The sequence below is a fragment of the Lissotriton helveticus genome, chromosome 9 (genome assembly GCF_964261635.1).
Source record: "Lissotriton helveticus chromosome 9, aLisHel1.1, whole genome shotgun sequence".
NCBI lineage: Eukaryota > Metazoa > Chordata > Amphibia > Caudata > Salamandridae > Lissotriton > Lissotriton helveticus.
Genome location: NC_136070.1, coordinates 13,062,213 through 13,079,300, shown reverse-complemented (window position 1 = coordinate 13,079,300; position 17,088 = coordinate 13,062,213). Strand labels below are relative to the sequence as shown.

At 54.8% G+C, this 17,088-nt stretch overlaps 1 protein-coding gene across 2 annotated transcripts in view; it reads left to right on the top strand.

The window, feature by feature from the left end:
* MIPOL1 (mirror-image polydactyly 1) overlaps positions 1–17,088 on the top strand; it is a 680,101-nt gene that overhangs the window by 392,831 nt on the left and 270,182 nt on the right. For both annotated transcript variants that reach the window (XR_013600818.1, XM_078659355.1), the window contains exon 11: positions 10,877–10,981. Coding sequence is in view for 1 of the 2 variants with exons in the window: in XM_078659355.1 (XP_078515481.1) it covers positions 10,877–10,981 (105 nt within the window). In the remaining variant the exon portion in view is untranslated. The remainder of the gene's footprint in view (positions 1–10,876; positions 10,982–17,088) is intronic.

Here is a 17,088-nt window from a genome sequence, read left to right as displayed (position 1 = left end):
GACGAGGGCGGTCGCGACTCTCGTGTGCAGCGCTGCCTATTCAGTGCCCAGCCAGGAACTCGCGGTGACCACCCATGTCGCTCCAGTCCCGCCATCACTGCCTGCAGGAAAAGAACTTCCTGGTGCCCCACAAGCGTCTGCAGCCTGTGCTACACCGCCCGCTGTGCACTGCGCCCGCCCACGCTTCTCCCTGAAGCGGGAGCGCGTTTAGCTGGTGACGCTCGCAGCGGGAGGCACCTGGGGTGAGTGGCTGCCCGGGGAATGACCCTGCCATGCGCCGTGCTGGGGTGTGGCCTACTCTCCTTCTCCCTGCTGTGCATGTGCTGGCGAGAGGCATCTCGCCCCTGCCATCTGCCCCCACCGCTCCCTCGCTGCGTCTGGGCCTATCGCTAGGACTCCTCCAGCCACCTGACCTGCTGCAGTGCCCCATGGGGACAGCTGCCCAGTCCACTGCCTGCACCCACCGGCGAGGCATAGGACAAGTGAGGGGGTGGGAACAGGACCCTCCCCGGCCCTCGTCCTCATCCTCAACACAAGACAGACAAGGAAAGAAATAAGAGGGAAGGAGGACACACTGGGACCCCAGCCAGGCCCACTAGCTCAAAGAGAGAGTTCGTACCTGCTTCATTACCCTACATGCGTGCCAAGGAGACTTCCATCAGCACAGTCCGCGCCAAAGAGCAAAATTGATGCCCCTGCGCCATCAGGGCCAAAGACCAGTCCATCACACATGGTCACGCACTAGTACGAACACTCACCCATGAATTCTTGGAGCCATGGTCTCGCCGTCACACCTGCGTGCAGACGCACAGTCGCCATGGGCGACACACCAACGAATGGAGCTGCCAGCCAGCAGGCTGAGGAGAGCAGTCCAGTCAGAGCTGAAATTGCACCGATACCAGGGCACAGCTACCCAGCCGTGGCACCTCTACCACCGTTCCGTGAAGCCTCAGACCCTGCCACGGCTGTGCCAAGGTGGAAAGCGTGGGTTGGACGGCTCAATCATTACTTCAAAGGGACAAGAGAAACAGATGGCACCGTGAAACGGTTGCTTCTCATCTTCTATGGAGGCGCAGAAATCTATGACCTCTTCGAGACGCTCCCCAACACGGGAAACGACCACTACGAAGCAGCGGTCACCGCGCTTAACAGGCACTTTGACCCCAACTCAACCCCGACTTTGAAAAGTTCAAGAGGGCGTGGCAGATGGACTCTGAGTCTGTCGACATGTTTTATGCGTGCTACACCGGCCGGCCAGCACGTGCACATTCGCGGACCACTGGGAGGAGATACAGGACCAAATCATTCTGGGATGCTACTCCAAACTCCTGCGGAAGCTGAATCTTCGTCATCCTATTGCAGTGTCCACCTCAGTCCTTATCGCTCTACTCCCATGGAACTAACCAAGGGGTGCCACAGGGCTCTTGTTTGAGCCCTACATTATTTAATATCTATGTTGCCCCTTTGGCCAGTCTCCTAAGGACCTTCGAGTTCATCCCTGTTTCCTATGCTGATGACAAACAGCTCCTTTTCCCATTCAGTAAACTAACTACGACGGTCCAAAGGGCCTTCTCTGATGGAATGCGAGCTGTGTCCCAGTGGATGGCAAACAACTTTTTGCAATGCAACGTAGGAAAAACAGAAGTGATGCTGTTCGGTGATGCTCCCCTTTTGTGGACCCCGGACTGGTGGCCTTCAGATCTGGGCCCCAATCCTGCCCCTAAATTAGTTGTAAAAAATGTAGGCATTGGATTAGACCAGGCTCTTAGTCTAAAAGAACAAGTAACACAGACGGCTGGCTCATGCTTCCACACAATTGGAATGCTCTGGAGAGTCTTTCCATTACTCCCGGACTCTACCCGTAAAACTTTAGTCCAGGCTTTAGTCATCAATCACCTGGACTACTGTAATGGGCTTCTGATCTCAGCTAATGACTCTCTGCTGATCAGACTTCAAATAGTCCAGAATACTGCAGCCAGACTGGTCCAGAATGCACCTCCTAGGACACCATCGCGCCCTCTACTAGTGAAGCTCCACTGGCTGCCCATCCGCCAACGGATTAGGTTCAAAGTCTGCTGCATTATCCACAAAGCTCTACACGATCTGGGCCCATCCTACCTGGCCGACAAATTCATTTCCTACACTCCCCTGCGCTCCAGTAGTAAAAATCTTCTTGAAGTACCTATCATAGAGGACTAGACTGGGAGGGAAGGCTCTCTCTTACCTCGGTCCTCGTCTATGGAACGAACTTCCTGACTCTCTGAGACTCTGTTCGGAAGATACGACATTCAAGAAAGTGCTAAAAACTCTCTTGTTTCTCACTTACTAACCACGTCAGTCCACAATCCTCCCTAGCATCCGCCAAAGCGCAGAGATACTCCTTCGGGAGTCGATTCCAGTGCTATACAAACCCAAAAATAAATTAAATAAATAAATCCTGGAATCTCGCTGGACGCGATCCTGGTCCTGGCCTGGTCCCACGAGCTGTTGGACGTCGAAGTGTTTGTGGTGTCATATGTCAGCATGACGGACCGTTGCCGAAGACCACCTCCTATGTGCTCCGTCTCAGTGAAAGGCACGGATGTTCAAGCCCTCATCGACACCGGCGCCTCTGTCAACATGATGGACTCGGAGCAACACGACTGCCTGTCACCTCGACCCCCGCTTACACCCTCCAGGGCCCAGATCTATACGTATGGAGGGACTGACCCGCTTCCTCTCAGAGGAATCATCCAGGCCAAAGTCGCCAGCAGAAACTACACCACGGAAACCAGGTTCCACATCACAGAAGGAAGAAAAGGGACACTGCTCAGCTGCCACACAGCTGAGGACCTGGGACTCGTTTTCTTTGCCAACCAGATCCATGACTCACACAAGCCGAAGCCATCTTGAGGGAATTCCCGGCTCTGTTCAAAGGACTAGGGAAGCTCAAGGGCTAGAAATTAAAACTTCACATTGACCCCTCTGTGAGACCAGTCGCCCTCAGGCACCGGAGGGTGCCGTTCAATCTTCGCCTGCAAGTGGAAGAAGAGCTGAGGAAGCTTGAAGATCTCGACCTGATTGAGAAAGTCTCTGGCACAACCTCATGGGTGTCCCCGCTGGTCATGGCTCCCAAACCCAAGCAGCCAGGAGCCATCCAGCTCTGCGTGGACATGAGGCTGCCAAACATGGCTGTCGAAAGCGAGAGCCATCTTACTCCCACCATGGACAACATAGTGGCAGACCTCAACGTAGCCAAGTGGTTTTCCAAGCTGGATTTGAACGCCGGCTACAATCCTCTGCAACGTGAGCCCGAGAGCAGGTATATCACCACCTTCTCTACGCACTTTGGCCTCAGAAGATACAAGAGGCTCAGCTTTGGGGTGTCGTCGGCGGCCGAAATCTTCCAGAATGCCATCAGAGAAACACTTTCTGGGCTGCAAGGCGTGATAAACCTTAGTGATGACATACTGGTATTCTCGAAGACACTAGAAGATCACCACGATCATCTCCGAGCCACTCTGAAGAGACTGGTAGACTGCGGCTTAACCCTGCACATGTCTAAGTGCATGTTTTATCAAGAAACGGTTGATTTCTTCGTGTATACCTTCACCCGGGAGGGACTCCGAGTGGACCCCAAGAAGGCCGCGGCCATCCGCGCATCCAGCACGCCGAAGAACCCCACAGAAGTAAGGAGTTTTCTCTGCATGGCCACCTATTGTGAGCGTTTCATTCCGAACCTTGCTGCCCTGTCAGAGCCGCTCCGGACCCTCACACGCCATGATCACAAGTGGGAGTGGACCGGGGCTGCCAACAAAGCGTTCAATGACATCAAAGCAGGGCTGCTGGACAAGATAGTGATGGCCTACTTCCATCCAGGGCGGCACACGGAACTGGTCGTTGACGCCAGCCCAGTGGGCCTAGGAGAGGTCCTCCTTCAGGAACATGGCTCTGAGGTCTGGAGTCCAGTAGCCTACGCAAGCAAAGCCCTCACCGACTTGGAGATCAGATACGCCCAAATTGAGAGGGAGGCACTGGGCAACAAGTGGGTGTGCCAGCATTTTCACCTTTACCTGAGCGGCCAGGAGTTCCAGGTTGTGACCGTCCACAAGCCTCTGCAACTGCTCTTTGCGTCCCGGCTGGCACCCCCGAGAATTGAACGATGGGCAGGGCAGCTGCAGTCGTACAACCTCAAGTTCGTGTACCGTCCTGGAGCCCACAACCCGTCTGACTATCTGTCCCGTCAACCTGAGTCAACGTCGCCCGCAGATCTGCCGGCTGATGCGTGCAAAACTGAGGCGTTCGTAAACCTGGTGTCGCAAGGGTCGTGTCCCACAGCTATGACGCTCGAAGAGATTGGCTGTGCCACCCACAAAGATGAAACGTTGTCCCGGGTGAAAGCTGCACTGGAGAATAATGGATGGGCACACTCCATGGATGGAACCCACCCTCTCCGGACGGAGATTAGCCATGCCTGACAACAGCTCTGGCAAGTCCGACATGAGCTCAGTGAGGGGGAGCAAGGAGTTGTTCTATGGGGACACCTGATCGTGGTTCCAGAGAAGCTACAGAAGCGGATTCTTACACTGGCGCATGTCGGCCACCAGGGGATGGCCAAACGAAGGCCAGGCTGCGCAGCAAGGTCTGGTTTTCCATCGATGGACTCCATGGTGTAAGAGATGGTGGGGCCGTGCCATGCCTGCACTATCACAGGGGGAGACCCGGCGCCAGTGATTACCGAAGAACCTTGTGAGACCCCCTGGGCCAAAGTAAGCCTGGTTTTTGGGAGTTTCCCCGATGGACGTCACATGTTGGTCATGATAGACTCATTTTCAAAGTTCCCCATTGTGGAGGTGGTAGCGTCAACTGTGTTCACTCATGTAAAGAGAGTTCTAGACAAGACATTTGCGATGATGGGACTGCCCGAGGAAGTCAAGTCAGACAATGGACCTCCGTTCCAGGGCCAAGAATTCCAGGAGTACCTTGAGAGCAAAGCAATTCATCACCGGAAGATCACCCCGCTGTGGCCCCAAGCCAACGGGGAGGTGGATCGTCTGAGGCGGACACTAAACCGAGCACTGCGCATTGTCGTGGACCAAGGGGAAGATGCCGAGACAGCTCAGGACCAATTCCTTGGTGCCTATCGACAGACGCCTCACAGCACCACTAAGTGTGCGCCATCTCACCTGCTGTTCAAGCAGCCCCCGCGAGATAGTATCCCGTCAGACCCGGCGTGGGTGCCCTCGGAGCGAGACAATGAAGCGTTTTAGGCAAGGAGAATGAGGACGAACCGCAAGGTCATTGAAACCCGTCGGGCACAAGAACCCCAGCTACGAGTGGGAGACCGGGTAGTGATCAAAGACCTACACCCCGGTTGGAAGTCTGGACGCCCTACAAGCCGGAGGCGTGGACCGTCGTGGACATTCAAGGGACCATGGTCAGTGCTCAGAGGTCCGTCACGAGGAATGTGTCCAGCTTCAAGAAGTCGGGCAAGAATGAGCCTCGACACGAAGTGTTCGATTATCCCGAGATGATCCTGAGTCTATCCCTACCTGCCTCGCCAGGAACGGTGAGCCCTTCACCGGAGGGATCCAGACAGATAAACGACGGCGCGGCCCCCGTGGTGGGGTCAGCCTGTTCTGATGGAGCCCCTGATTCATCAGTGAATATTCCGTCCAGTGCAGTGGTCAGTTCCAGCTCCCGGAGCCAGAGGTATGGTCTCCGACTGAACTCTGCACCAAGTCAAAGACTGAAAGACTTTGTATATGCGTCTCCTTGAACGGGGATGACCCGATGGTCTGGTACCGAAAGAAAGGAGGGATGTAGAGAGCCATCCGGGCTCTCACTTACAATGTAACCATTTACACACACTGCATACACCCCCTCGGGCGGGTGCTACCCGAGGGGATAAATGAACAGCAGAAGACTGCTCGGGGTCTTCCGGCCAAGCCAATAACCCAAGTGTGGTGTACCTCTTTTAAAGCAGCGCAGCGGCCCTCTCTCCACGTGGCTGCCGCGCTACAGGGGGTAGACTCCTCAGGAGGAGGCTGGGGAGCAGGTAAGGGGGCACTGAGGGAGGCTGGGGGCATGCAAGGGGGGCAGACTCCTCGGAGGGAGGCTGGGGGATATATAAGGGGGCAGACTCCTCGAAGGGAGGCTGGGGGGATATACAAGGGGGGCAGACTCCTCGGAGGGAGGCTGAGGGGATATACAAGGGGGGCAGACTCCTCGGAGGGAGGCTGGGGGGGATATACAAGGGGGGCAGACTCCTCGGAGGGAGGCTGGGGGATATACAAGGGGGCAGACTCCTCGGAGGAAGGCTGGGGGATATACAAGAGGGGCAGACTCCTCGGAGGGAGGCTGGGGGGATATACAAGGGGAGGAGACTCCTCGGAGGGAGGCTGGGGGGGATATACAAGGTGGGCAGACTCCTCAGAGGGAGGCTGTGAGGATATATAAGGGGGGTAGACTCCATGGAGGGAGGCTGGGGGGAGATATACAAGGGGGGGCAGACTCGTCAGAGGGAGGCTGGGGGGGATATACAAGGGGGGGCAGACTCCTCGGAGGGAGGCTGGGGGATATACAAGGGGGGCAGACTCCTCAGAGGGAGGCTGGGGGATATACAAGGGGGGCAGACTCCGCGGAGGGAGGCTGGGGAGGATATACAAGGGGGGGCAGACTCCTCGGAGGGAGGCTGGGGGATATACAAGGGGGGGCAGACTCCTCGGAGGGAGGCTGGGGGATATACAAGGAGGGCAGACTCCTCGGAGGGAGTCTGGGGGGACAATCAAGGGGGGCAGACTCCCCAGAGGGAGGCTGGGGGGATATACAAGGGGGGCACACTCCTCGGAGGGAGTCTGGGGGTATATACAAGGGGGGCAGACTCCTCGGAGGGAGGCTGGGGGGATATACAAGGGGGTGGGCAGACTCCTCGGAGGGAGGCTGGGGGGGATATACAAGGGGGGCAGACTCCTCGGAGGGATGCTAGGGGGATATACAAGGGGGGCAGACTCCTCGGAGGGAGGCTGGGGGGGGGACATACAAGGGGGGCAGACTCCTCGGAGGGAGGCTGGGGGATATACAAGGGGGGGCAGACTCCTCGGAGGGAGGATGGGGGGATATACAAGGGGGGCAGACTCCTGGGAGGAAGGCTGGGGGTGACATACAAGGGGGGCAGTCTCCTCGGAGGGAGGCTGGGGGGATATACAAGGGGGGCAGACTCCTCGGAGGGAGGCTGGGGGATAGACTCCTCGGAGGGAGGCTGGGGGGATATACAAGGGGGGGCAGACTCCTCGGAGGGAGGCTGGGGGGATATACAAGGGGGGCAGACTCCTCGAAGGGAGGCTGGGGGGACATACAAGGGGGGGGCAGACTCCTCGGAGGGAGGCCTGGGGGTATATACAAGGGGGGCAGACTCCTCGAAGGGAGGCTGGGGGTGTATACAAGGGGGCCAGACTCCTCGGAGGGAGGCTGGGGGGATATACAAGGGGGGGCAGACTCCTCGGAGGGAGACTGGGGGGATATACAAGGGGGGCAGACGCCTCGGAGGGAGGCTGGGGGGATATACAGGGGGGGCAGACACCTCAGAGGGAGACTGGGGAGATATACAAGGGGGGTAGACTCCTCGGAGGAAGGCTGGGGGGGATGTTAGAAATGGGATCCCTGGCTGGCCAGGGCTTGCGCCAAAGTCAGTCAGAGACCACCACTTCTACGTCAAGGCAAGGGAGTTACACGCCAAGATAACCCCTGCTCACCCCCTTGTTAACGTAGCACGAGCAGTAAGGCTAGACTCGGAGGCAATGTGAGTTAAGTGTTTGCGCATGCACCCCCAGCAACAACACCCAAGGCCCACCACAAAGGAAACTCCACACAAGGTTAGGTATAAAAATAGCCTTTGTATTACACCAAAACACATTAGATAAAAACACACACTTTACAATGTGCCAACAGGCACGGGCAGAATTTACAGGAGATATGTACCAGACAGGGCCACCTGGACCACTGTCAGGAATCAGCACTTTTAGAACTAGAAATACTGTTAGAAGTAGCACGTTGTAGATCATAGAATAATAATCACTTTAGCATACAACCAGTAACTACTGGTACCAGGTAAGTACCACCTACGCAACCCTAACCACCTTAGGTGAATATTACGCAGGGAACCAGGACCTCACTAGCAACACCTGTACTAGGAGAAAAACAACCACCTAAGTATCACCATACATTTAGGGGTATAGGTATAGGAACATTTAACAGATGATGCATAACCATACATTCAGCTGTGTAAGGAAAAGGCACATGACGCATCAAAACACATTCAGAAGTGCAGGGAAGGAAAACACATGATGCCTAACAACATTCAGCGGTGTAAGAACAATTGCGCAGTACTCACATAAGCCACCTCCTGTGGCAGTCCCTAGGCCAACTGGCCTTGTTGGGGCTAGGACGCCCTGTGTCCCAAAGTCAGGGGCCTAAACGTGGCAGCTGCCCACTAAGTGCTGGGCAGCAGTAGCAATAATGGTGGGGACAACGTTGGAGCCTTCCAGGCTCTGAACTAAATGATGGCCCCCTGAGCCTCCCTGGGCTCTAAACAACAATGTGGGCTGGGAGCCTCTCTGGGCTCTAAAACAAAAGTGATGCCCCTAAACCCTCGTGGCTCTCAGTAAATGAAATGCCCCCGAGCCTCGAGTATTGGGGGGAGCGGCCAGCGGCCCGCTGCCAGCTGGGGCCGTTCGACCCTCCCCTGTGCTTGGGTCACGGTGGAGTCCCTCACGGGGACCCGTGAACAACTGTGGCGGCTCGAGCCTCTCGGGGCTCAACCAAATGATCCTGCTTTGCTGGAGTCCCCCCTCTGGGGACTCGCAAATTCTCTGTGCGGCTGTAGCCCCTCGTGGGCTCCAAACTCAAGTAATGCCCCGGCACGGGAGGGGCGGGCACCGGCAATTTGCCCCGACGCCCCCCCCCTCCCTCCTGTAACGCACTCACCGGGTCTCGTCTCCGGCTCTGCGGCGGCTCTTCTCGCTTCGGGGCAGGCCCTGGGTTTGAGGCGTACCTCTGTGCGGCCCGGCCTTTGGATTCTGGCGAAATAGGTGCGGTGCAGTACGCATCAAGCGTACACGGAACAAAGGGGCAATGCGGGCCTCAGTACGCCTTCGTACGCTTCTATCGTACGGAGCGTGCTCTGGTGTACGCTGGCGGCGGTGTGCGTTTCTGCACGCTTCTAGCGTACGCAGCGTACTCTAGCGGGCAATGCCGGGTGGGCACCGGCCAAAGCAAATAAAGCGCTCCCCCAGCACTACAAGTATGAATACAGCGCTTCCAGGCGCTTGTGGCCAGAACAAAGCTCTCCCAGCGCTACAGGATAATAAGCAGCGCTCCCCAGCGCTATAAGTGGACCATAAAGCGCTCCCAAGCGCTAGCAGGAACCAAAAAGTCCAGCAAACAGAACTCCTTCAGAATGCAGCAAGATGGGGGGGGGCAAGGTTGGGCCCAGAGCCAGCTCACTGGGCCTCCAGGCAGGGAGGCAGTCCAAGTGGTGGTCCTCCTGGCGCCCAGCACCAGCAGCCCCTCTCAGATAGGATCCTGGAAGAGAACATTTTTCAAGGAGACACAGCCCCTTTTTATACATGAAATCCTTTGTCTGGCTTCAGGGTGAGGGGAAAAACCAGTCGCAGCTGGTTTGTGAGCACCATTGATGTGCTCAGCCCCTCTCTATTCACTGCCAGGGCTAGGGTCGTTAGACGCACCACAGGGGGCGGAGCCACCATTGTGTGGGGGAAAGCCAAGCCCTATTCAGGACCCAGGTGCACCACTCCCTCACATCACACATGCTAATCGCCACACTCGCCACCGGGCAGACCCATCATGACTCATGGAGCCTGGCACCCCAGCCAGCTCCAGCCAATCACACGCCAGCACCTTTACAGCACAGACAGGCACACTTCTAGAAGTGGCACTTCCACACTAGACACATACACACCGCATGCATCATTGGCAGCATTCAATCACACGAGTCCGCACATACCAGACTCAAGCCTGCACACCCCACGCAGCAGGAACTACCAGGGACACATACATTCCCCATGCATTCCTATGGGAGGGCAGGCCTATCTCACCACATGCACTCAGAGTGCGCACGTACTTTCCACTGGGACACAGTGAAAGTGCGCAGAAACCAAAAATCACCATCACCAGGTCACCATTAAAAGCTAAAAGTTTAGGGGTGAACCTGCCAGAAGGGCCAAGTCCAACAGGGGATATACAAGGGAGGGCAGACTCCTCGGAGGGAGGCTGGGGGATATACAAGGGGGGCAGACACCTCGAAGGGAGGCTGGGGGGATATACAAGGTGGGCAGACTCCTCGAAGGGAGGCTGGGGGGATATACGAGGGGGGCAGACTCCTCGACGGGAGGCTGGGGGAATATACAAGGGGGGGCAGACTCCTCGGAGGGAGGCTGGGGGATATACAAGGGGAGGAGACTCCTCGGAACGATGCTGGGGGGATATGCAAGGGGGGCAGACTCCTCGAAGGGAGGCTGGGGGGATATACAAGGGGGAGCAGACTCTTCGGAGGGAGGCTGGGGGGATATACAAGGGGGGGCAGACTCTTCGGAGGGAGGTTGGGGGGATATACAAGGGGGGCAGACTCCTGAGAGGGAGGCTGGGGGGATATACAAGGGGGGGCCGACTCCGGCTCTCGTGGAGAGTGGAGGGTTGGGGAGAGGGCAGTGGTTCTGGAACAGTTTTCACAGTTGGGGTGCTGCCATCAATGTTACATCACTGAAGTCTATGGGGGGGTACACTTTTAGTTCAGTTCTACCCCCGTTTGGGGCTGGAATAAGAGAGTGCTGAACTCTGAGACTCCCCTAAGTAGAGTTTCTCTTTTCTCCCTCTGCAGTGCAAGCGCCTAGAAGAAGAACTTCGTTGTGCAAGAGAAAGAACCCAGAAATCGGCCCCTGTGGGCTCTCTGGCGGTGGAGACCCCCCCTGCGCGAGCTCAGAAGGTACCTCTTGCTGCCCCCCCAAACCCTCCTCCATGGCTCCAGTCTCTGCCCCCCCTCTTGGCTTCAGTCTCTGCCCCCTCTCTCAGCTTCAGTCTCTGCCCCCCCCTCAGCTTCAGTCTCTGCCCCCCCTCTCTCAGCTTCAGTCTTTGCCCCCCCTCTCTCAGCTTCAGTCTCTGCCCCCCTCTCTCAGCTTCAGTCTCTGCCCCCCTCTCTCAGCTTCAGTCTCTGCCCCCCTCTCTCAGCTTCAGTCTCTGCCCCCTCTCTCAGCTTCAGTCTCTGCCCCCCCCTCAGCTTCAGTCTCTGCCCCCCCTCTCTCAGCTTCAGTCTCTGCCCCCCTCTCTCAGCTTCAGTCTTTGCCCCCCCCCTCTCTCAGCTTCAGTCTCTGCCCCCCCTCTCTCAGCTTCAGTCTCTGCCCCCCCCTCTCTCAGCTTCAGTCTCTGCCCCCCCCTCTCAGCTTCAGTCTCTGCCCCCCCCTCTCTCAGCTTCAGTCTCTGCCCCCCTCTCTCAGCTTCAGTCTCTGCCCCCCCTCTCTCAGCTTCAGTCTCTGCCCCCCCCTCTCAGCTTCAGTCTCTGCCCCCCCCTCTCTCAGCTTCAGTCTCTGCCCCCCTCTCTCAGCTTCAGTCTCTGCCCCCCTCTCTCAGCTTCAGTCTCTGCCCCCCCTCTCTCAGCTTCAGTCTTTGCCCCCCCTCTCTCAGCTTCAGTCTCTGCCCCCCCTCTCTCAGCTTCAGTCTCTGCCCCCCCTCTCTCAGCTTCAGTCTCTGCCCCCCCTCTCAGCTTCAGTCTCTGCCCCCCCCCCTCTCTCAGCTTCAGTCTCTGCCCCCCCATGGCTTCAGTCTCTGCCCCCCCTCAGCTTCAGTCTCTGCCCCCCCTCTCTCAGCTTCAGTCTCTGCCCCCCCTCCCTCAGCTTCAGTCTCTGCCCCCCCCTCTCAGCTTCAGTCTCTGCCCCCCCCCCTCTCAGCTTCAGTCTCTGCCCCCCCTTCTTGGCTTCAGTCTCTGCCCCCCCCTCTCAGCTTCAGTCTCTGCCCCCCCTCTCAGCTTCAGTCTCTGCCCCCCTTCTCTCCGCTTCAGTCTCTGCCCCCCCTCTCTCAGCTTCAGTCTCTGCCCCCCCCTCTCTCAGCTTCAGTCTCTGCCCCCCCTCTCTCAGCTTCAGTCTCTGCCCCCCCTCTCTCAGCTTCAGTCTCTGCCCCCCCTCTCAGCTTCAGTCTCTGCCCCCCCTCTCTCAGCTTCAGTCTCTGCCCCCCTCTCTCAGCTTCAGTCTCTGCCCCCCCTCTCTCAGCTTCAGTCTCTGCCCCCCCCTCTCTCAGCTTCAGTCTCTGCCCCCCCTCTCTCAGCTTCAGTCTCTGCCCCCTCTCAGCTTCAGTCTCTGCCCCCCCCTCTCAGCTTCAGTCTCTGCCCCCCCCTCTCTCAGCTTCAGTCTCTGCCCCCCCTCTCTCAGCTTCAGTCTCTGCCCCCCCTCTCAGCTTCAGTCTCTGCCCCCCCCTCTCAGCTTCAGTCTCTGCCCCCCCCTCTCTCAGCTTCAGTCTCTGCCCCCCCTCTCTCAGCTTCAGTCTCTGCCCCCCCTCCCTTGGCTTCAGTCTCTCCCCCCCCCTCAGCTTCAGTCTCTGCCCCCCTCTCTCCGCTTCAGTCTCTGCCCCCCCTCTCAGCTTCAGTCTCTGCCCCCCCTTCTTGGCTTCAGTCTCTGCCCCCCCCCCCTCTCAGCTTCAGTCTCTGCCCCCCTCTCAGCTTCAGTCTCTGCCCCCCCTCTCTCAGCTTGTCTCTGCCCCCCCTCTCTCAGCTTCAGTCTCTGCCCCCCCTCTCTCAGCTTCAGTCTCTGCCCCCCCTCTCTCAGCTTCAGTCTCTGCCCCCCCTCTCTCAGCTTCAGTCTCTGCCCCCCCTCTCTCAGCTTCAGTCTCTGCCCCCCCTCTCTCAGCTTCAGTCTCTGCCCCCCCTCTCTCAGCTTCAGTCTCTGCCCCCCCTCTCTCAGCTTCAGTCTCTGCCCCCCCTCTCTCAGCTTCAGTCTCTGCCCCCCTCTCTCCGCTTCAGTCTCTGCCCCCCCCCCTCAGCTTCAGTCTCTGTCCCCCCCCTCAGCTTCAGTCTCTGTCCCCCCCTCTCAGCTTCAGTCTCTGCCCCCCCCTCTCAGCTTCAGTCTCTGCCCCCCCCCCTCAGCTTCAGTCTCTGCCCCCCCCCCCTTGGCTACACAATAGAACCAAGCACCTTACATGAGGAGAATATTACATATTTACACGTTACAGAAACAAGCGAGAAACAAGAAAGGGTCAAATAAAACAAGAGATGGCAGTCACACAAAAAACACATAAAACACAAACGGATGCAGATTGTACCGGCAAAGGTTACACATTTTCAATAGTGAAAGAACTTCCTTGAGGGACATGAAAAGGGGTGTATTAATTCTGAAAGTGTCTCAGGAAGAGGAGAGATTTGAGGTCGGATTTGAAGATCCGGATAGAGGTGGTGGTACGGAGCTGCGACAGGAGCGAGTTCCAGATTCTGACCGCATCGCCTGAGATGGATTGGGCCATCGATCTTTCCCTTTTGAAAGTGGGGGCCCAAGCAGTACATGTTCCGCATTACGAGATCGTCTTGAGCCTCCAGAGATTTTCAGTTTATTCGCCAGGTAGCGAGGAGAGGAGGAGTGCAAGGCTTTGTGGGTGATGCGGGCAGTCTTGTAGATAGATCTTGCCTCGATGGGAAGCCATCGAAGAGAAGACAAAATAGGTGTGATATGGTCACTTATTTTGGCCCCAAATATAAAACGAGCCGCTGCATGGAGAATAGATTTAAGAGGGGAAAGGTGAGATTTGGGGAGGCCAGCAAGAAGAGAATTGCAATAGTCTAATCTAGAGAGAACCAGAGATTGAACCAAGTTTTTAGGTCTTGCTCCGGAAAGAAACGTTGAATCCCCCAGAGGAGGCGCAGTTGATATTGAGCCGACTTTGTAATGAAATTGATGTGGGGTTGTAGATTGAGCCTTTTGTCATGTATGACACCAAGGGATTTTGCGCTGTCATTGATAGGTTTATTGTTGAGTAAATCCAGCTGATCCATCCAAGATTAAACAGGAGGAGGAGAGAGAGAGGAGGAGGAATTCAGTTTTGGAAGGATTCAGAACGAGTTGATGAGTTAACAACCAGTTTTGGATACAGTTGAGAGTAGAGTTGAGGATTGAGAGATCAAGTGTGGAGGACACCTTGAGGTAGATTTGTGTCATCCGCATAGGGATGGTAAAGGATCCCAGATTTACTTAGGATATTTCCCAATGGTTCCAATAAAAGATTGAACAAAGTAGGTGCAATGATAGAACCTTGAGGGACGCCTTGACCTACCGCCAATGGAGACGAAAGACTGTTCGCTATTTTGACCATTTGGGATCTGTCCGAAAGGAAAGAGGCAAACCATTTAAGCACAGTGCCTTCCAAACCCCTTCTCTGTTGAAGAGTGTTAAGGAGATTGTTGTGATTAACAGTGTCAAAGGCAGCAGAGAGGTCTAGAAGAATTAGAAAACAAGACTCCCCTGAATCGAGTTTACGCAAAACAAGACTCCCCGAATCGAGTATACTCAGCACATCGTCGAGCACTTGCAGCAGGGCTGTTTCGGTGCTGCAGTTTTGAATGAAACTGGACTGGAAATTGTCAAGAAGATTATTATCCTTAATATATATGGTAAGTTGTTTTGCGAGGTTAGTGATGGGGCGGAAGTTTTTATGGTTGTTCGCATCAGCTGTGGGGGTTTTTAAGAAGAGGGGTAACCGGTCCTGTTTTGAGGGCAGCAGGAAGGGAGCCTTGGCTGAGGAAGAGGTTAACCAGACTGGTCCAATAGGAAAGAGTGTGGGTGTAGAAGTCAATTGCGATGTTACTTTGGATGGGGTCGGAAGAATGGTTAGAGGTTTTTTTTTGTTGTTTTTTTTTAAAATACCTTTATTCTACAACTAGCAGCCTGTCCCGGCGTTGTCCGGGCATGAAAACAGAATGTCTTCAATGGTTCGGGTAGGTAATAATACTGTATTTCAAAACCTTAACACGCTCCAGCCGCAAACGTGTTTGTCCACTGTAGCCGACACCACTGCAATATGTACCTTAACACGCTCCAGCCGCGACCGTGTTTGTCCGCTGTAGCTGACGCCACTGCAATATGCGAATTGTGTCCGCTCCAGCCTCGACCGGTTTTTTTTCCGCTCCAGCCTATGCGTGTGTTCACTCCATCCCCGAACGTGTTTGTCCGCTCCAGCCTACGCCACTTATACGCACAACATCGCGGCAACATCCAACGCCCACAACAATGCTAAAGGACACGCCCACTCGTATTGGAACGCTAGTCCCACACAGAACGCTTCTCGCAAGCGGTATAATTCCGCAGTCTTTTGCCGAATACCGCGCCCATCGCTTTACAGCACAATGCACACGCCCACAACGGACTACTTTGTACAAAATGTTCTTTTCCCCTGCTAATGTATATTTTGGGCTGCTGTATAGCCTATGTCTATCTGCTGATACTGTCGTTTGCAATGCTGTATTGGGTGTTCCGATTGGAAATGTGGTTCCAGAGTTTACCCGCCTCAAAGGTCTGGGCTCTCTCTTTATAATATTAGTATGGATTATGTAAATATACATCTTAAAGCCTACAACCCCAAGGGCCGGCTACGTTGAGGATAATGTCCGTCTCACAATTTTCAAAATAACACAGCCTTTTAGCCGACAACCCTGGGGCCCGGCGGCGTGGTTTTATAACATGTACATCATTCAATCAGAGCGTGTCCCGGATATATCACAGGTCTAAGGTTTTATACTTTGTATTCCTAAAACTTGAGAACCGTTTTCATTAACTATTCTAATTAATGAACATTTATGTATATGATAGGCACACTTGTCGGCAATCACGGCAGCGTGTTCATATTGACAGTTCGATCATGCAAATATAGAGGGTTTTGTTTTGAGGATGCATTTGAGGAGGGCATCTTCAGAGATGATGTCAAAGTTCTGCAAAATGACTAAGGATTTGCGCTCCTCTAGGGGGGTAGGATGAATGATCTGATCCACCAATGATTTCACTTTTTCATTAAAGAGTATAGTGAATTCTGCTGCTTTCTTTGGAGAATCGTCAGGCTTGATGGTTGGGGGAGAGCAGTTTGGATTTTTGATGAGGTCAAATAGTTTTTTGGGTCTGTTTTTGGCTGAGTCGAGGAGGGTTCTGTATGTGTGATGATTTTTCATGGAAGATGTGTTTGTGATATTTTGATCTTGCTGAGCGTAGAATGGAAAGATTACTGGTGAGTGGAGATTGTCTCCATTGTTTTTCCAGGATTCTCAGGTTCTTCCTTTCTTCATAAAGGATTTATTGAACCAAGGTGCTGAAGGAATAGGCCTTTTCCTTTTGCTTTGAAGTCGAGCGACATTATCAATTTCGACTGCAAGGACTGAGAGGCATTGGTAGGTAAGATCGTTGACATGCAAGTTAGGGTCAAGCCTTGGAGGTGCAAGCATAGCAGAATCTCAAAGAGTGTCAAGGTCAATCATTTTAGTGTTATGGGACCCTGTAGTAGTCCTTTTAGGTTGGCCAAGAGTTACAGAGTGAGATAGGTGCAGCGAGAACGGGGTGAGAAAGTTGTCAGACCAGTCTACATGAATAGGGACAGCAATAGTAAGCATGGCTGCTTTAGATATAACCAGGTCCAGGATTGAGCTCTTGGAGTGTGTTGTTTCGGTGCAGTGTTGGATAAGATCATTTTCTGAGAGAAAAGTGACAAGCCGATTGGCAGACGACTCTTCCAAAGAGCCCCAGTGAAGGTTAAAGTCTCCCAGGAACATCTGTCTGTCACTTTGAGAGTATGGGCAACTGATAAAGTCGGTGAGTTCCTCCAAAAACAGAAGGGCAGTCCCCAGGCGCGTGATAAATGGCATGAAATCTGAGGGTGAGCAGTGTTGGATTTGAAGCTCCAGAGACGGGCATTCGAATGAACGGAAGGAGCTGTTAGGGAAAGCCTTAAGTTGAAGGGAGTTTCTGAAGATAATAGCAACACCTCCCCCAATTTTGTCTGTTCTGTCATTTCTAAAGATAGAGTAGTCGGTGGGTAACAGAAGATCAAACATAGTATGAGAGGTGTCGTTGAACC